Below are 20,563 nucleotides of genomic sequence, written 5' to 3'. Positions count from 1 at the left end.
TCTTGGCTGTAATTGAATGTTGGACTTCACTTGTAGCCTTTGAGGATTTCTTGAAATACTTTAGAAAAAGATGTGAGAAGTCCAGATCCTGTATTTGAAATGATAATTTAAGTATGTTTAAATTGAGGGAGAATGGAAGGTTATCTGGAAAGAAACTGAAATAATTCAGATGAAAGAAACTGAAATTGAGGCCCTGAGATAGCGCAAAAGGAGTGAAACGAGAGTTGTGGTAAGATTCAAAGATATCTCAGAAAGAGGGAGGTGTAAAGAAATAGCAGCTTTTAATAACATATGGTCCAGAGTTTGAATCTTGCCTTGTGTTTTTTTCAGTTTATGAAAATATAGAAAGCATCTGCTATGGTTTGAATGTGTCCTCCCCAAATTCATATGTTGACACTTAATTGCCAATGTGATAGTATTAAGAGATGGGCTTTTAAGAGGTGATTAAATCATGAGAGCTCATGAATGGGATTAGTGCCCTTATAAAAGAGGTACAAGGGAACTGTTTGTGCCTGCTGCCCCTTCCATTATGTGAGGACACAGAAAAGGTATAATCTATGAGGAACAGGCTCTTCACCAGACCCTTGTTAAAAGAAAAACTTTAGACAAATTAACTTTAGCAGAGTTTATTTGAGCAAAGAACAATTCATGAATCTGGCAGTACTCTGAACCAGTGGAGATTCAGAAAGCCCCATTCAGCAATGTGAGCAGGCAATATTCATAGGCAGAAAGAGGAATTGAGAGTACAGAAACAGCTTGTTTGATTACAGCCCAGCATTTGCCTTATTTAGGCACAATGCAATGAGGCATTTGCCTTATGTGGACATGGTCTTATTAGTTGGTAGTCTGTGACTGGATGAAATCTGGCTGCTGTAGTTAGCTGAGACTCAGCTATTTGTTACAAGAATATACTCTTAAGTAAGGTTTATTTAAACACTAACTTAGGTGCAGTTTGCTACGCAGAATTTCAAAGTATGGAAGCAGTTTTAGGCCAAATTTAATTTAATTTAACATATTCAATATGCTGGTGCCTTAATCTTGAACTTTCCAGCCTCCAGAACTGTGAGAGATACATTTCTTTTTGTAACTTACCCGGCCTAAGATATTTTGTTGTAGGAGCAACAATGGACTAAGATAGCATCTGCGAAATAATAATGTATAATCTTTTAACACCTGAATAATACAAATACTGATCTAGAGATTACCTTACATCTTGACATTCTGTAAGCCCTGCTTAACTACTGCACCACAGAAGGCCGCATAGTTGGAGACTGCAGAGCTGAGACTTGAACCCTAGCAGCCTAACCACAGAATTCCTGTTCTTTATTATTCTGCTGTCAACACTTGATTCTGAGGTTGTGCAAATTCACTGTGTAAAAATCAAGAAGCACACATAGTTTGAAATAAAAAGCAGACGTGTGGAGGAAAGGAAGACCAGGAGAGATGATCCTCTTCTATGTCATGTTTTGAAGTATGAACTTTGGATCTCAAAGGCAGTGGAGAAAATCAATGACAGGTTTTAAGCAGAAATAAGATGATCAGTTTTGAATGTATACAAGATCACTCTGGTGCATTTTACTCTTTTAGGTTTCCTTAGTACCTTATCATAATTTTCAATCTCATTCCAGGCCTTAAGCCTTCTCCAAGTATCTCATGCGTTTATTTTACATTTTTTCTGAGAAAACTACATTAAAAAAAATCAGTTTATTTTTTCTTTATTCATTGAACAAATATTAAATACACACTAGTTAATACAAGGGACTCCTTCAAAGGATCTATACAAATAAGCTTTCAAAATATGCAAATTAATGGGTGATGACTTGCATCATAAAACAATACTTAGATTTACAGATTTATGTGAAGTCTCAGATTTATGTTCTTCAAACCTACTAAAGGCAAATTGTTTGAAGGACTGTGTTCTCCATATATTAAAAGACTATTGTCATAAAATGAAGCACGCATGCACTTTTATAAGTGACTCAAATGACCTACTTAAAAACTGCTATTTCTAGTGAAACCAGTTAATCAACATTTGAAAAACAAGTCTTCAGGTGCCCCTGATTATCAGCCTGGAGGAGTATACCATCAACTGTGAGAACAGGATGTCCTATCTGGCACTAATGAGAGATGCTAATGCATCATATTTAAGGAGAATTAAAATGAAACTCCTTAAAACAGAGAATTAAACTCTGACACATTACCTGCATTTATCTGATAAAATGTTGCCACACAGTCATGCCTTGCTTAATGACAAAGACAGGTTCTGAGAAATGAGATGCTAGGCTATTTTGTCATTGTGCTAATCTATAATATACTGACATAAACCTGGATGGTCTAACCTACTACATACCTAGGCTATATGGTATGGCTTATACTCGTAGGCTACAAACTTGTACAGTATGTTACTGCACAATATTTAGTAGGCAATTGTAACATAATGGTAATTATTTGTGTATTTAAATTTTTCTTTTCTTTCTTTTTTTTTTTTTTTTTGAGACAGAGTCTTGCACTGACTGGTGTGCAAAGGAGCGATCTCGGCTCACTGCAACCTCTGCTTCCCAGGCTCAAGCAATCCTCCTGACTCAGTCCCCACTGCCCACCCCACACCCCATCCCAGTAGCTGGCTATGGGTGCACTCCACCACACTGGCTACTTTTTTTGTTTGTTTGTTTTTGTAGAGATGGGGTTTCGCCATGTTGCCTGGGTTGGTCTCGAACTCCTGGGCTCAAGCGATCCATTTGCCTTGGCCATCCAAAGTGCTGGGATTACAGGCGTGGGCCACTGCACCTGGCTAAACATTTCTAAACATAAAAAAGCTACAGTAAAATATGTTATTATAATCTCATGGGACCACCATCATATATGCTGTCCATTATTGACCAAAATGTTATGGGGCACATGACTCTGTGTATGTACACCCACACCCACACCCACACATACACATATGTATCACAATATAATACAAAAAAAAACCCATAATACAAACAAAACAAAACAAAAAAAAAACTTTCCTCATTGCATGACTGGAATCAGACCTTTTGTTTAAAGGCTTTGAATCCAATTCTCCCAGTTTTTAAAAGTGTGGAAGCTAAACTGTAAGATTCCACAAAGTAAAGTTTCCAGAATATAACATATTTGCCAGAAACTGCCTTTCAAAGCAAGTGGGAAATATTCTTACTAGTTTAGAAAAGTTCAGATATTTAAAAGAAGTAAAATTTTGCACATCAATTAAAATTGAAGTGCCTTTGTGTAACTAGAAGGCAAATCAGCATATAAGAACTTTTTTGTAATTTGTAATCCAATTTATTCAAGTCGAGGAGACTTACACATTATTTTAAAAGTATAAAATGAAGTCATAGTCATCAAAAATACAGTACAGTGTGTTTTGAACATACAGTAATGAGGCTGATTTTCTCAGGAGACTCAGTCACATAACATGCAACATTTAAAATGTGTCTTCCTCAGCCAAGAGCAACAAAGTGAGACCAGCCAAGAGTCAGTCATATGACCACCGGCAAAGTTGCCAACGCAGTTTTTCCATTTCATGTGCCCTGTGGAAGTGCAAAAGTGGAAAAGTAGACCCAATTGGAATGGGCAAAAGTGGAAAAGCAGACTCAGTTGGAATGCTAGTTTTTTTTTCACATTGTGTAAGTTTTATAAAGGTACAACAGCTGCTATATGCTAAATTATCACTAGTTGTGGGACTTTAGTTACAGTACTTGAATTTCCCCTCAATCCAACTTCTTAAAATGTGTTGAAATACCAACCATTACCAAGTTAGTTTCTCCAATGTAATTGAATAGTCTAACTTGGTATTTTAGTCCTTAACTGATTTTGCCTAAAATTATAACATTTACAGGGAAAAAAAGTTCAGAGTTAAAAGAATACCATGCAAGGGCAAATGCTTTTATGGACAAACTTTGAACTGGATCTTCACTGTTCATTACCTTACTGTATTTGCTAAGGAAGCTAAGATCTCATTTAATTTTTGTGTGCTTTGCTTTGGTTCAAAACTAACATCACATTCTCAGAACTTGGTCAGGCCTTAATCAAATAAAATGTTATTGAGCTTCCACTTGGTCTTTCCACTCTGCTAAGTGCAAAGACAGTTCTGGAGAAATCAGTCTTGGCTCATGTCCTCAAGGAGGTGATCAAAAGACAAGGGTTGCAGAATATGTACGTGCCATGTCAATGAACTGCTACAATGGAATAAACTTAAAATAATGCTAACATTTATTGACTCCTCATAATACGGCCAGAAACTTTGCATGAATTAACTCATAGAAACGTTATGATGTTGTATTATAAGCAATCTTAATTTGCAGATGAGGACACTGAGACTTAGGGAAGTTTTCTAACTTGCCTAAGGTTAAAGCAATATGCTACCTTTATGGTTGCATCTCCTTAGTAAATCTCTGGGTCGCTGGGACTCCAGTGAGAGAAAGAGCCTGAAATTCGCAAACTTGGATGATGGGGAAGAAAAGGTGTGCTAAAGTCAGGTCACAGAGGTTCAATCTTAATCTCGTTCCTCTGCAAGCCTTGTTGCTCACACCTCTTGACCGACACCTCGAGGCAGGTCCTCGCAGCAAACTTACTCTACGTAAGCCAAGGCCAGGTTTGGGGAGAAGGGGCTGAGAAATGTTAGAAACTTGAACGCAGTCCAGGCGGGAGAAGAGAAGGGGGTTTCGAGGGGTGCCCCTATGCAGCCCACACACACACCAAGCACTGACTTGGAAAAGCAACAAGCTTGGCGGGAGATCCTCCTGCGGCCAGAGGGTCCTGAACCCTAGGCCAAGACTCATCCACAACCTAGGGGGAGGCGGCCACCAGCGCCCCATCTAAGCTAAAGGGCTGACAGAAGGGCTGCAGCGGCAAGTGCGCGCCAACACACGCCCGGTCTCGCAAACGCCCAGACACCTGAGGCTCTGAGAGGAACTTCCCCGCGATCCGCTCCGGCTGCGCAGAGTCTCTTCTCGCCGCCGGGGGCCCCGCCCAGCCTCACTTCTTTTAAAAGCAGCAGCCAGCAGCGCGCCAGCGGCGTGCGGCTCGAAAGGCCGGGAGGACGTCATAGCCGTGCTGTGGAGGCTCCAGTACGCCCCGCTTTCCTTCGCAGTGACTGGGCGGCGCCCGGGACAGCGCGCACCTACACCCAAACGCGCGCTCCACCCGGTAGCCTCCTCCTGCTTCACGGCCCGAAGATGGCGGCTGTGAAACTCCTCTCCTCCGGGCTTCGGCTCTGCGCCTCTGCCTGCGGATCTAGGGGAGCCTGGTACAAGGTAAAGTGCGGGGGAAGAGGAAGGCCACGGGCAGGAAGGACGTGGACCAAACCCTGAGTGGTGCCCGCGTTTTCTCCTCTGCCCCTACCCGCTCTCTCCAGCCTGGGATCTGGCATCCGTGGCGCGGTGCCCTCGTCACGGACACGCGGTGACGCGTTCTTGGCCTCGTCGGCCTCTTGGATGACCGCCTTTGCTTGGTTCTGCAGTTGCTTCCCTGATGGAGCGAGAAGCTTAAGGAAGCGCGCGGAGAGGCTGAGAAGGGGCGGGAGGACTCCTGGCAGCGCTCTCGAGCTCCCTGGCGGTCGCCGGCGTCCCTCCTGGCACCCGCCCTTGGAAAGGGACTCTGAGGGTCTGAACTAGGGGAGGAGGGCGCCAGTGTATGGAGGTGAAGGAGTGAGGCGACAGCGGGTAGGTTCGCGCCCCGGATGTGGGAAGTGTGGGCAGAGGAACCTCTAGAGGCCCAGAATCTGAGGCTGGGTTCGCTATGGCTCTGTGCTCGAGTTCACCGGGGCTGGATGCCGGGTGCGGCGGGTGTGGAATGCAGCTCCCATCCTCTCCTCCCCTATTTGGCTCTGCTGCCCGGCAGACTGGAGCGCTTGCCAGGGCGTCCTGCCGGCCAAGCTGGGAAACCATCCGAGGTGGGTCCCTGGCTCGCGTCTGGTCTGCAGGGGCGGACAAACCTTTCTCTCGAGGGCCCTCGTATCCGGGTTAGGGGCTTTCGGTTTCCAGAGCCCTTTGAAATCCTTTTTGTGGCCCACTGCCAACTCTCCACCAAGTGGTATCCGGAGGCATTCCTACCGTGGACTGACTTGTGGTTTTGCCCTATGCACTGTCCTCGCTTGTAAGCCCACCCTTGTCTGGAGCCCTAGGAGCGAATTGCAGGACCAGCGCGCCAGGTCCAGGAGGGTAGCTTTATCCCCGCTGTCTCAATCGCGGGAACCTCTTCCTTGGTATTCAATAATAGGTCTGAGCTTGACGGCATGCCATGCACACGGTGCTTACTCCTGAAGCGTGCCTGCCAGACCCCATTGCTCTTCTTTCCTGCATCCAATCCCTGACCGCTGAGAACACAGAGGAGCCACTGAGCTCCTTCGGTAGGTGCTAGGGAATGATTCAGAACTGGTCTATTTTACTCTTAAATACCTCTTAGGAAGCATTTTGATAACTGCAGGTAGACTTGGATATATAAAGCATTATTAAAAGGGAACTTGACCTTCAGTGAGACTGCAGCGGTGCTGAAGCTAGTGCAAACCAGAGCACAGCGATACCCTTGGGCCGAGGTCAAGAATGTTCCTTCTTTTGATAGTTATTTGCCCAACCGTAATTTACTAACTTCGAGTCTTTTCCACTTTGAGTGTATCATTAAACCATTTCCGAAGCTCAGCAAACCTCTTCTTAGAGGGAGGAGATGCAAATAAGGGGTTCTGTTGTATCTCATTAAAAGTTCATACAGAGTTCAAACTTACCCCTGTCAGGCTTAATTATCATAGGTCTAACTCCTGCCTCCCACTGTTCCCCTAGCTTGTGACTCTTAGTGTCCTTATTGTTTAGCACTTTAAATCCTCACCTGCTGCTTCTGTTGAACTGTACCACTTATCTGCTTGTTGAACTTTTCAGATGTGTATATTGTCTCCTCAAGCAGATGACAGATAAATATGGGCAGAGACCATATTTATGCCTTACACTCAGTATCCCTCAACAAACACGCTACTCTGCATAGATGAGATATTCTACACATGTTTAACATAGGGATGAGAGAACCCTGCAGGCAAACAGAAACCTTGAGTTTTTCCACTAAACAGAACTAACAGCTAAAATGAGATAGTTATTTTCTTAAATGTTTACCATTTTTATGATGGGCAAGCCCAGTGTCTCTCAGACCTGAGAGTGCATCAGCATTACCTGGAAGTTTTCTAAAACAGATTGCTGTACCCAGCCCCAGAATTTCTAATTTAGTAGGTCCTGGGTAGGGCCCTAAACTTTACATTAAGTTCCAGATGGTGTTGATGCTGCTGGTCTGGGGACTGACTGCCCCTTTCAGAGTTATCTGGCATGGACTTAGGTGAGAATAGACTATTGGAAGGTATCTTCTTTTCTTCATTATTACTGCAGGGCAGTGGGGAGCATTTAATAACTATTTTAACGATAGAAAATTATTAGTGGGAAAAAGATGATAAGAGTACCACTAACACTTAACCCACCATTCATCCTTGACACTGTCTTTTCCGAAATCTCTTTCCAAGCTCAGACTATCCTGAGCTGCAGTCCTTCTGGTGCAACTGGTGAACTTCACTTGGATGTCATTTGGTGCTTAAAGCTCTTTCTGATCCAAAGCAAACCAGCCATAAAGTGACTTTCCCATTCCTTGTTTTGTTCTTCTTTCACTGTGCTTGACAGCACCAGTATCCATCCAGTATATAAGCTGGAAATCCTGGAACCATCTTCTCTTCTCCTTGCTGCACTTCCAGTTGATCACCAAGTGTCATATGTGCCTCTTTCTGAAATGTTCCTCAGTGCTGTCCCTGGCATTCTTTCTCAGCAACTGTTTCTTCTTTATAGCTCCTCAAGTAAATACTATGATTGTGTTTAAAATTTTGTAATTATTTAATGACTACTGTCTTTGCTAGTTTGTAAGTTTCATCCTAGCAGGGACTATGTGTTTTATTTTTAATATTTATTTTAACTTTGTAGCCCCAGTATTTTGTATAGTTGGTACAAATGCGTGAAGGAAAGAAATAATGAGTTTCCATAGCACTTTCTTAATTCAGGCTTCCTTTGAATTATGACATCTATTTCAAAAGCTTTGCTGTCCCTTCCTCATTGAACGATCAAGTCACAAATCACCACTAAAGAACTTACTCATGTAATCAAGTACTACCTGTTCCCTAAAAACCTATGGAAATAAAACAATTAAAAAGAAAAGGAAAAAGAAACTCTGCAGTGTAGTCTGTAAGACTTTTTACAAACTGCCTCAATCTGCTTCTCCAGCCTGATCTTCATGAACCTCTCTCCATAAGACCTGATCCCACGTGTTTGTGAGTACACAGAGCCTTTTCATATCATTGAATTCTTACTTATGTGGCTCCCTTGTTTGGAATCACCATCCTGACAAGTATTTAACACCTGGCAAACTCTGGTTTTCTAGTCCACCAGGTAAAATGAATTACTCCTTCATTTGTGCTCCTTTGGAGCACTGAGTACCCCTCCAACATTGGAGTAACAATGCACGCCACTGCTGTAGAGAATTGCCTAGTGTTGTAACTCCCTGTGAGCTTGTTGAGATTTATTCTTGTTACATGTGCATAATTGGCAGTGTTTAGCTGAAGGTGAACATTCCACCTTTGGTAGACACTGGTCCACTTCTGGACAGCTAAAGTGTTTTCACACACATCACCACCTCTTGGCAGTGATGCCATGCTCTGCAGGTCTGTGAGTGCATCCACTCACATGTTACTGCCTTTTCCTTACAACGTGTATCTCTTGACTTCTCTCCATATAACTTCTCCCCACTTGTGTTTCTCAAACTCTGATACTGACTTGAACAATATCAGCTGTTCCTTGTCATTTATTTAACCATAAGGTGACAAAATAAATATCACCTCATGTTAAAGTAATCTTAAAGCTAAGACCCGTGTTTTTTTGAAAACTTTCAACAACAATCACCTGAGTTAATTTGCTACAGTAAGAATTGTGTTTAAAAACATTCTTTGTAAAATCAGTGGAGTGTATATATATGGTAGAGTGAGGTGGTTAAAAATTAACACTAAACTCCAATAAATGACAAGTTGGTTTTACTGCCCTGGTAGAGAATGAAGAAAAGTTTGCATTTTCCAAAGGAAGCTAACATCCCCTGAGTGTCTTCTATAGTCCAGGCACAGGGCTTCTGTATATAACATCAGAATATGTTTTATACATATATAACCTTAGAAAGGGAAACTGTGGGCAAGGGGAGGTCTACTGTACATATAAAAACACTATGTATGCCATAAATATATACATTTATTGCCTACATAAATATTTATATACAATTAAAATTAAAACTAAACTCCACTAAATGACAAGTTGATCTTACTGCCCTAGTGGAGAATGAAGAAAAGCTTGCATTTTCCAAAGGAAGCTAGTATCCCCTGGGTATCTTCTATAGTCCTGGCACAGGGTTTCTGTATATAACATCATTTGATCCTTACTCCATTCCTAGAAAACAATTATCATCTTTTTGTAAACTTAAAATACCCTCTCCCCCCATGAAAAAGAGATGCAGTGGTTAAGTAATTTTCCTAGGTTCATGTAACTGTGGCAGAATTGGAATTTGAAGCAAGGGTATTTTTGATCCCAAGAGCATGATCTTTCATGCCATACTATCTCCTAAACTAGATGTTAGGGTTTCCAGAATCTGTTGTAGTACAAGTTGACTCTTTAGTAAATAGATATCAAATGTCAACAAATATTGTTAACTGAATATATGAATAATGAAAAAAACAAACTTGAGTACCTGAAAGTTCTTCATTGTCTTGAGCCCTTCTCAGATTACCTGGGAAACATCTTCACTTTATGCTTTTCACTTTTGATTATCTGGCTAAACATATCTTCTCTAAAATACTTTTGAGGAAATTTTTTTTTTTTTTCAGGGAGTGTGGCAAGCTCTTTGGTAATCTCTAACTGTAATGAAAACTATCAGATGAAACAAAAGAATAGAATTCTTGATAAGCCTATGGTTATATGCTTTTATTTGTGGGCAGGGGAGAGGTGGTGATGGTTAATGGGTACCAAAAAATAGAAAGAATGAATGAGACCTACTGTTTGATAGCACAATAGGGTGAGACTATAGTCAATAACAACTTCATTGTATGTTTAAAAATAACTTCAAGTGTATTTGGATTGTAACTCAAAGGGTAAATGCTTGAGGGAATGGATACCTGAATCCAAAAAGCCTGTATAGGTGTATAGGGGAAATGAGTTTTCTTCCAACTTCCTCTCTATGTGGGATTTGTGTTTCTCAGCATATTGAAATAGTTAGGGTGATCTTACTGCACAGACTGTTGAGCTGTGGACAAACTCTTTAATTTTCTTCCCCTTCTAGCTATAAGGGCCTGACTCTTCACTTCTGGGTGGAGATAATGACAGCAGAGTTATACAGGAAGAAATAGAACACTCACAAAGATTCGTTATATATCAATAAACGGGAAGTAGAGTATGAGAGGTTTCAAAAAACTTGGAGAGAAGCATACTGTAGTGGAAAGATCCTGAGGTAGAAGGCCAAACAAAATCTTGGATCTGGTCTTGCTTTAACACAGTTTTGGGTAAATTACAAGATCCTTCTAAGCTTCAAAAACTTGATCTGTCATTTTAAGTGTCTCTAGGAGATATCCTCAACTTTATTTTGCGATCCTTCTGTTGGCCTGTTTATTCAGGCTGTCACACTTGTCATTTTCAATATATTAAAAAAATGTATGTTTAAAATAGAAGCAGATGAATACTTGCTACTTGAGGATAGGAAAGAGGGAAAACTCTTTGTGGCTCAAGCCCTTTCTATCTCTGCCTAGACTTATTTCTCAGGGTTTGGGCAGTGTGCTCGCTTATTTTTAGAGGAAGAAAAGAATGATAGACATTTATGCTGTCACCTTGACTACTTCAGTTGTGTCTGTCTGGGAGACTTTTAGGCAGTGGATGTGAGCTCACAACTGGCATTTTAAGGTGGCAGTATACCAAGATTCAGATGTTATTCTTTCTTTTTAGGCTGTGTAATGAGAATAAAGGAAAGGTGATATTCTGTATGAATGATTGCTACAGAATCTGCTTTCTTGTTTCCTTTTGTGCATAGTGTGGATGAAGTAGGGGAAAGGGAAAAGTTTACAACTGATTGCTCATGAATATTCACTAGGTGACTCATTTGGGACCAAATAGTACACTGGTAAGGCTAGACTTACCTTCCTTGTAGATAATGGTTTGTTCCTTTTATGTAGGCTCCATAAACCTTAAGCCCTGTAGGAGGATGAGTTGTTTTGTAAGGTGTTCTTGTCCCTTAAATCTTGACATTTAAGATTGAACCTGGAGCCCAACTCTGTAGGTATGTGTTTTATTCACATTGGCTTTAATTTCTTAGAGAGCAGTGCTCATGTCTTAATACTTAACTATGTTGGAACAAATAGTACAGGACTTGACACATGGTAGGTTTGCAGTAAATACTTATTGATTAATGGAAGATTGGGTTACCAGAAACTGATGCTCGATGACACCATTGCTATGAATTTGAATTCCAGTATATGGACTTTTGTGGGCGGCAAGGCACCCAGGTGCCGAGGCAAGAGATTGAGGGCACAAGCTGTTCCAGTATAATAAAATATATAAAATAAGAATAGTTATTCTAGATATAGATAATAGATATGATTATGTATGAATATCATTTAATCATTAGTTTGTAGCAATTACTCTTTACTGCAATATTATAATAATCCTTGCTCTACAATTATAACTTAGGAAAAGCCAGGCCATACAGAGATAGGAGCTGAGGGGACATAGTGAGAAGTGACCAGAAGACAAGAGTGTGAGCCTTCTGTTATGCCCGGACAGGTCTACCAGAGGGCTCCTTGGTCTAGTGGTAACGCCAGTGTCTGGGAAGACACCTGTTACCAAGTGGACCGTGGTCTAGCAGTCGCGTCAGTGTCAAGGAAAAACACCTGCTACTTAGCAGAGCAGGAAAAGGAGACTCCCTTTCCCCATAGGAGTTCAGAGAAGACTCTACTCCTCCACCTCTTGACTAATGTCAGGCCCACACGCAGTTATCCAGAGGCCTAACCGTCTCCCTGTGATGCTGTGCTTCAGTGGTCAGGCTCCTAGTCCGCCTTCATGTTCCATGCTGTACACCTGGCCGTGCCTTTTAAATAACAGTAGCAAATTAGTGAAAGTACTAAAAGTCTCTAATATGCAGAAATAATGGTGTAAGCTTTCTCTCTCTCTCCTCTCTTTCTCTCTGCCTTGGCTGCCAGGCAGGGAAGGGCCCCATGTCTAGTGGACACGTGACCCATGTGACTTTACCTATCATTGGAGATGGCTCTCACTCCTTACCCTGCCACTTTGTCTTGTATCCAATAAATATCAGCGCAGCCTGGCATTCGGGGCCACTACCGGTCTCCGCGTCTTGGTGGTAGTGGTCCCCCAGGCCCAGCTGTCTTTTCTTTTATCTCTTTGTCTTTTGTCTTTTTTCCTACAATCTCTCGTCTCCGCACACGGGGAGAAAAACCCACTGACCCTGTGGGGCTGGACCCTACAGACTTTTCTTTCTACTTTCATTCTTTTGGGTGGCCACAAAGGATGGAATTAGAACTTTCCCTTATGTAGTAGAAGACATCTGTTACAAGGGGACTTCAGTGATAATCTGTGGATAAAATACCCATCTTACTTTTAAGTATGAGTCACTTAAAGCTCCAGGCTTTTAAAGAGGGGGATAGTATCACAGACAGAAAGGTGAAATGGTGGTTATGGAGGCTGGAGGTGAGGAGTTGGTGAGTTGTTGGTCAAAGGATACATAATTTTATTTAGGAGGAATAAATTCAAGAGATCTGTTGAACACCACGGTGACTATAGTTAATAATATATTGTATACTAGAAAATTGCTTAGAGATTTTTACCACAAAAAAGCGTGTGCATTTATAAATAGCTTGATTGAGCCATTAGACAATGTATATAGTATCTTCCCTTATCTGAGGGGAATGTGTTCCAAAACCCTAGTGGATACCTGACCTGTGGGTAGTATCAAACCATATATAAGTTGTTTTTCCTACATATGTCTGTCATTCATTTTAATTTACAAGTTAGACTATGAGACATTAGTCACAATAACTAATAATAGAACAATTATAACAATATATTGTAATAAAAGTTATAAGAATGCATTCTCTCTCCCAAATCTTATTGTACCATACTTACCTGGGGTGACAGACCTCAGAAAGGGAAACTGTGGATAAGGGGGGTCTACTATACATATAAAAACAACCATGTGTGCCATAAATATATACATTTATTACCTGTATAAATATATGCATTATATACAATTATTACCCAGCAATTAAAAACATGTATATATAAAGGGGATAATGAAATTATCATTTGTCTGTCAATTTAATAAATTGCTACACACACAAAGCTGTATCTCTAAATGATTATCAATTTTTTTTTTTAATATTTCAGGGATGTGTTTGTTCCTTTTCCACCAGTTCTCATCGCCATACCAAGTTGTATACAGATCCAGTAGAAGCTGTGAAAGACATCCCTGATGGTGCAACGGTTTTGGTTGGTGGTGAGTACTAATACTGTTTTTCATATTACGGTAATGTCCTTATGTGTTTAAATGAAACCAGCAAGTCACAATGACAAAGATGTATAAAAATGATAATTATTTTATTATGCATTATTTATTTTGTATATTATAGTATCATCTGTTTTATTAGTGTCTTCTTCCTCAAAGTTTAGCAAGGTTTAGCATTCAATATTTTATTTTCTGTGTGTGTGTGTGTGTATTTGTGTGTTTCTGTTTTGAAAAACTGAAGCTTCAAAGTAGTCATGTTTTATTAATAGCTTTGAAAAAAATCCCTAGATCCCAATTTTTTACTTAAAAAGTTGGCATTAATCTCATAAGCTTACACCTTCAGAGACCCTGTAGACATAGGCATCTGTATTGACCTCCCCCACTGCCAATTCTATTGCTGCTGCTTGTTTGGAATCTCAAGAGGGAGTCTCACTTTGTCGCCCAGGCTGGAGTGCAGTGGTGCGATCTCAGTTTATTGCAACCTCTATCTCTCGGTTCAAGCGATTCTTGCCTTAGCCTCCCAAGTAGCTGGGATTATAGGCACCTGCCATCACTCTTGGCTAAATTTTGTATTTTTAGTAGAGATGGGGTTTCACCGTGTTGGCAAGTCTGGTCTTGAACTCCTGACCTCTAGTGATCCGCCCACCTTGGCCTCCCAAAGTGCTGGGATTACAGGCATGAGTCACCTGCACCCAACTTGCTGCCTGCTTCTGATAAATAATATCAAGGATTATTTTTAGGATTGATCCCCACTCATCCAAGTAAGTCATTGAATGTTTATTTTAAACCCAAAACAATTTGAGTAATCATGGAAAATGTAAAGAAATGACCGTTTTGGGCTTAGGCTTCCAACTGTGCAAAATCTACTCAGACATGTAAACATTCTTAAAAAAGTTGTAGAAAAACTGATTTATAAAGCAGGACAACAATAGATATATAGTTAAGTGCAAGCTGGGCAATGTGTAGCTATATAAACTGGTTGCACTTGGCCTTATACTTGTGGTTCAAAGACTGGGCGGTGATATGCGATATAATGGTTCAAAACGTTTGGATACAGCTATATGACTGTTTATTAAGCTGCTGAGATATATATGTGTATTTTGCTTAGTGGATCTAATAATGTGCTTTGTTTAATTTCCCTCTTAAAAAGAATAACACCCACTTCTCTGAAAGAACTTTATTACCCCCTTTACAAATTGTTTATTTTTTCGGCTTAATATAGGTTTTGGGTTATGTGGAATTCCAGAGAATCTTATAGATGCTTTACTGAAAACTGGAGTAAAAGGACTAACTGCAGTCAGCAACAACGCAGGGTAAGTGTACATTTTAAAAACAATTGGCTGGAGAGAAATGCCAATTCTCAATATTTAAGCAGAGTTTATCAGTGAAGTGAAGTTTTCTCCTACTCACATGAGCATCAAAATCTAGTGTTTAACAAGGTCAAGAGGGTTACATTTATCCAAATGTTTTTGGTACCATCCTTCATAAGTAAAGCAGACTTGCTTCATCTAGTATAAAGATATAAATTAAGACTTTATATCTTAATCTGATGTGCTTTTATTTTTCTAAACTTATAATATATTAAAGTTAGAATATATATCTTCAAATTAAGTCTTGCATTTTAAAATTTAAAGGTATTGTTTTATGTTATTTATTAGATCATTTATAAAGCAAGGTTGGCATCAATTTGAAATCTGTTTAAAGCCTTTTTTTTAGCAGTGCCATCATTCTAGATCATACATAAAAGGATACCATTAATCATAAAAACATGGCTGGTCTTGGAAGGTGGATATGCAGCCAGCACTTAAGATAATAGGATTGCATATTATGTTGGTCAGAAATAAGCCATCATTTTAATAATGGCATGCACATTAAGGTACATTTAGCTATGTTACGAAAAGCCATATTTTTATTCTTACAAAATGGTAAGTCATCAGCTCTCAACAATTAAAGACTTTAAGGATTTTACATTTTTAATCACCCAATTGGCATTTTAGCTGATTATAAAAGCAGTTTAGAATAAATAGTGTAGGTTATTTAGGAAATAAAACTGATGCTATTTTTGTTCCCATTTTTCCTTTTCTGGGTCTATTTCCATCTGGAAGATTGTCTCTCCTCTTTCCTGTCTATCCACATCTCTCAGAATTAGACTTAAGTTATACATCCTCAAAGTATCCTTATCCAATTACAGAAACTTTTCTAGTCTTTATTGATCTTGCCCCTTTTCGAGTTCCTTTAGAGACTTTTAGCCTTTCTTTGTATGCTGAATTTTACTTATCTTTGATATATATATTACATTACCAATCTCATTTATTTACGGTAGTTTTGTATTCCCTACTGTCCTGAGCCTGTAAGTCTGAGTCTCAGAGTTACTGTGTGTTGGAGGGGAATGGGATTGTAGAAATCATCTGTCCCTTGTTTAACTGACTTTTCAGATCATCTGAAAATAGAGAAGTAACTTGTTTATGACAACTTGATAACTCTTAAACATATTTTATGCCCTTTAATTTGACTTGATTATACATACTTTTGATTATCAGCACTTTCAGTTTTCCAGATAGCTTTATGCTTATAAGGGATACTACAGATCAATATAAAATTCTTAATGCAGAATAGTTGCTGTTATGTCAAAGGCTAAGAAATCTGATTATACATGTGTACCTACACTTATAATTACTGTCGTGTGTATGTGTGTGTGTATATATGTATATTACTGTACTAGTCAGCTATAATAGTTTTTTGAGAGCCCAATGGTCAGTCTTATCACTCTAAAATGTCTGGTTCTGTACCAATGACTTTGAACTTTGAGATAAAGGCAGTGACCCCTCTGCTGTGCCCTTGTTCTTTGTTGAGGAAGCTGCAGCTCTGAAGGAGTTAATAGTCAGATGTAGTCCATGAGCTGATTATTGGCATTCCCTAGGATTTAGTTATTTTGTTTGGGAAGGGCTAACTAATTCCTGGGATGTATACTTGAACTTCTGTGCTCAGCTCATGAAAGATTTCATTTGTCTCATGTAACTACAGTAGTCCTCCCTTATTTGAGGGGGATGTGTTCTGAAATCATGGCTAATACTCAACCCAACTGCTGTCAATGGGAATGTATTTCTATTTGTCTTCCACCCACAAATTTAATGTATTTTCCATCTTAACTAAGCTTTTATTATGCTCTGTTGCTATAACTTTTGCAGTTTGAGATATGACAGCAAAACTAGCACATATTTTTCTCTTTCTTTGAAATTTAATGGATAAAAGATTAATTCTTACTTAGATCTTTCACTTAAAGGAAACACTTTATGGCTTCTTTTTGGCATATCCAAGTTACCAGCACTACTACTCTTTGCTTTGGGGCCATTATTAAGTAAAATAAGGACTGGCTGAACACAAGCACAGCAAATACTGCAACAATCTATCTGATCACCATTACAGCTACTAAGTGAAGAACAGGAGTGTAGTATGTAGAGTGTAGATATGCTAGACAAAGGGAGGATTCACATCCCGGGCAGGATGGAGTAGGATGATGATGGTTCATCATGTTACTCAGAATGGTGCACAACTTAAAACTTACAAATTTTATATATCTGGAATTTTCCATTTAATATTTGTGGACTGCAAGTGACTGGGTAATTGAAACCACAGAAGGTGAAACTGCAGTTTGGGCAGGGGGGAAATTACTGTATGTCATAAATTAGCCTTGTATTTAAATGCAGCATTTTCTTTTTGGTACTCTTGACATAGCAAATATAATTATCTAATCCAGATTTAAGTATGTCTAAAATGAAAAGTAAACAAAAGAAATAGAACTTGGTAAGTGATCGCAACTTTATTTTTATTTATTTTATTCTGACAAGAATTGCCAGTTAATGAGATTTCAGAAAATCAGCAAATTAAATTTTAGATTCAGAACATGAAAATATTTGCAGAACATTGTTTCTGATACAGTATCTTTTTGCTGTATAATAATGTGTCTCATTAATGAATTCTTGGCCTTAGACTTTTTCTCGTCACCAAAATGTTTGAAACCCGGGTTTGTTGTGATGTGGGAAAAAGATTACATCTCTCTTTAGTATACTACAAAATGTTGGCTACTAAAGGAAAGCAACAATCTTTGAAGGTCTTATCAGCATTGTCTTTAGTGTTAAAGAGCTAAAAGATGTTTTAATATTCATGTCTCTATTAGAAATGATATATTCCCCATTTGCAAAAGATCACATCTATTTTTCTTTCTCTTGTAAGCCTTTATAGGTAAGAGACTTGTCTGACTCATTTTTTATCATCAATGTCTGATAATAGGTAAGATATACACTTGCCAAATTTGAGTTGTAAATTATGTGGCAAGAAACACTCTCGTTGTAAGCTGACAGCATTTTCAAGACCTGAAGAACTGGTCAGGTAGTGCACCTGGGGCTAGCGTCTTATGCACTGCTTGATTGCTATGCCAGAATACTAGTCTAATAACAAAGCAAAGCCCATATAAACCATGATTCTCAGAGCTAAAATAAATGAATAAAGAGATGTAATCTCCAAATAGAGCCAACTTAAAATGGGTAATAGGTTGAAAAGCCAAAGAGATCCAGAAGAGAGTAGTTAGAAAAATTCCTAAGTCAATCAATGACCAACTGTATTCTGGCTTTACTATGGGCCTATAGGAGTTTCAGATATTTAAAACTACAGAAAGTAAAATGGATCGTATCCACCTTCATGAATTATTTCGTTACAACTTTATTAGTCTGGGTTCCAGAGGATATCAAATGTAATTTAATTTTCTGAGTAGTTGAGGAGTTTACCAAAGGGAGACTTTTCATTGGAATGGTCAGGGCTGAGGGAAAACATGAGTAATAAAGAACCCTGGAGTTTGTAATGGAGGGGTGCTGTTACCAGCCCCAGGTCTGAAGGAGTGAAGGGAGGGAGCTGTTAGTAGGACCTGGAAGAAAGCTTTATGGAGGGGGTTATTCAATGGGCTGTGACTTCTCAGGGAGAGAGCCAGAGGAATATATTTTTCCCTCACCCACATCCTCTTGATGGTGCCTCCCATTGGGTGAACCCAATCAGAGTGGCTGAACCCGATCAGAAGCCAGAAGGCAAGGGGACCCCTCAATTTAGTCTACAGGGCAGCCATCTGAGGTCCAGAGGAGGCTGGAGGTTGGAGAACGGATCCAGAGGGACAAACGGTAAATATCCAGTGTAAAGACTTGGAGGTTTTCACTATTATTAGAGAAGAGCCAGTGAGGAGGGGGACAGTGGAATTGAGAAATAAATCCATTTAACAGATGTTCAGCTTAGAATACAATAGTGAATAAAACAGATCAAGATTTCTGCTTCATGGACCAAATGCTCTAGTTTGGGAGAGGTGGACTATAATAGTAACATAACATGTAAGTAAACTTTCCAATATGTGAAGTTATATGTGCCTTGGAAAAGAAAAAAAAAAAAAAAAAAGTAATAGGGAATGGGAGTGTGAAAATGGAGGGGCAGGTTTTAATATTCAATTGGGTGATCAGGATGGGACTCACTGAGGTGACATTTGACCAGAGACTTGAAGGAAGTGAGGGAGTGAGCCATGCAGATGTCTGGAAGAAGAGTTTGAGACAGGGGAAGGCCAGTGCAAAGGCACCAGGTGGGGGATATGTAGGTATGTTGGAGGGATGGTGAGGTCAGAAGAGGAAGAGAAGTGAGCAAAAAGGAGAATGGGTGGAGTGAGGTTGGGGACATCAAAGTGCATCTGATCTCATGGGACCTTGCAGGCCGCTCTAGAGACCTTTGATTTTACTCTGAATGAAAGTACCATCACAGGGGTGTGAGCAAGAGCAGTGATATGTTCTGACTTACATTTTATAAGGCTTGCTTGGCTGCCATGTTGTGAGGGAGCAGAAGCAGGGAGGGTTTGCAGTTCCCTGGCAAGACAGTGCAGAGTACAAGGAGTGAGAGAGAAATGATCAGATTCTGAATAGGCTTTGAAGTTGGAATCAGGATTTCCTGAGAGATTCAATGTGGAGTTTGTGAGAGAAGTTGAAGATCACTGCGTTAGTTTTGGGCTGAGGATCTGTAAGGTGGGCCTGCCATGAGGTGAGATGGGAAGCTGCAGTGGAGTTGAATTTGGGGGAATAGAATTGTGGGGACCTAGCCAGGTATTAGGAGTAGGTTAAAAACTCAAAAGGCGTTGTGTGCATTGAGAGTATGGGGAGACAACCCTTGAACAACGGAATCATTAGGCATCTGGTGACCCCTAGTGGACAAATGTATTCTTAACTTGCAGGGCATTCTAGCTCAAAATTACACTCTTGAAAATACTTGTTACTTAGGCATTAGTTTTCTTTTGAACAAGGTGAGAGTAAGTCATGCAGCTATTTCTTTTCTACCCATGGTGGATGGGAAATCTTATCAGATTCAGCATTTGAAGGCTAGGGGTGCAAAACAAGTTGAATAGGAGGTTGACAGTTACCCGTTACCCAGACACTTTGAAGTGTTCATTGTGTCAGGAGTGCTGGGGGTAGGAAAGAGGTTTGGAAATGAAATTCTGAGAATTGGGAAGGAGTCAGTTGGGCTGGAATGGTCACTTGTGGGTGTGAGGAGTATGAGGGTGGAGAGTGGAATGAAGTTGGGAGAACAGGTGGTATCGGGAGAAATGTCAGTGGTTTGTTACATACTTAACGCCTTTCCAGATCAAGTAAGTAGGCGTCAGTAGTGCTCGTTAATTTCCCCCAACCAACTTTCTTTATATTCCATCACTAAAGCCGGAATTCTGGAGTGGGTCTGCAGCTACATCAGGATGGGCAACAAGTCTTATGAATTATTTCCCTGAAAGACCCTCTTGATTTCTCCCTTCTCCATTCCCATTCCCACTATTTTAGCTCAGACTCTCAGTGTTGCTTGTTTGGACTACTTCGAGCCTCTTCACTGATATCCCGGCCTTTCATCTTTCAACCTTTCCAGCTAATCATGCTGTTACTTTTCTGCTTAAAACTTTTGGCTGGGCGCGGTGGCT

At 40.0% G+C, this 20,563-nt stretch overlaps 1 protein-coding gene across 2 annotated transcripts in view; it reads left to right on the top strand.

Annotated features, from left to right (window-relative positions):
* Positions 1 to 4,363: 4,363 nt before the first annotated feature.
* The window catches only part of OXCT1 (3-oxoacid CoA-transferase 1), a 144,720-nt gene continuing 128,520 nt past the window's right edge, over positions 4,364 to 20,563 (top strand). For both annotated transcript variants that reach the window (XM_033179459.1, XM_033179458.1), the window contains exons 1-3: positions 4,364 to 5,276; positions 13,464 to 13,572; positions 14,804 to 14,894. In XM_033179459.1, coding sequence (XP_033035350.1) covers positions 5,199 to 5,276; positions 13,464 to 13,572; positions 14,804 to 14,894 — 278 coding nt within the window. In that variant the 5' untranslated portion in view covers positions 4,364 to 5,198. The remainder of the gene's footprint in view (positions 5,277 to 13,463; positions 13,573 to 14,803; positions 14,895 to 20,563) is intronic.

This window comes from Trachypithecus francoisi, unplaced genomic scaffold (assembly GCF_009764315.1).
Source record: "Trachypithecus francoisi isolate TF-2019V2 unplaced genomic scaffold, Tfra_2.0 Lachesis_group2, whole genome shotgun sequence".
Taxonomy (NCBI): domain Eukaryota; kingdom Metazoa; phylum Chordata; class Mammalia; order Primates; family Cercopithecidae; genus Trachypithecus; species Trachypithecus francoisi.
Note: the sequence above shows the minus strand (reverse complement) of the source record. Positions and strands in the feature narration are given on the sequence as shown.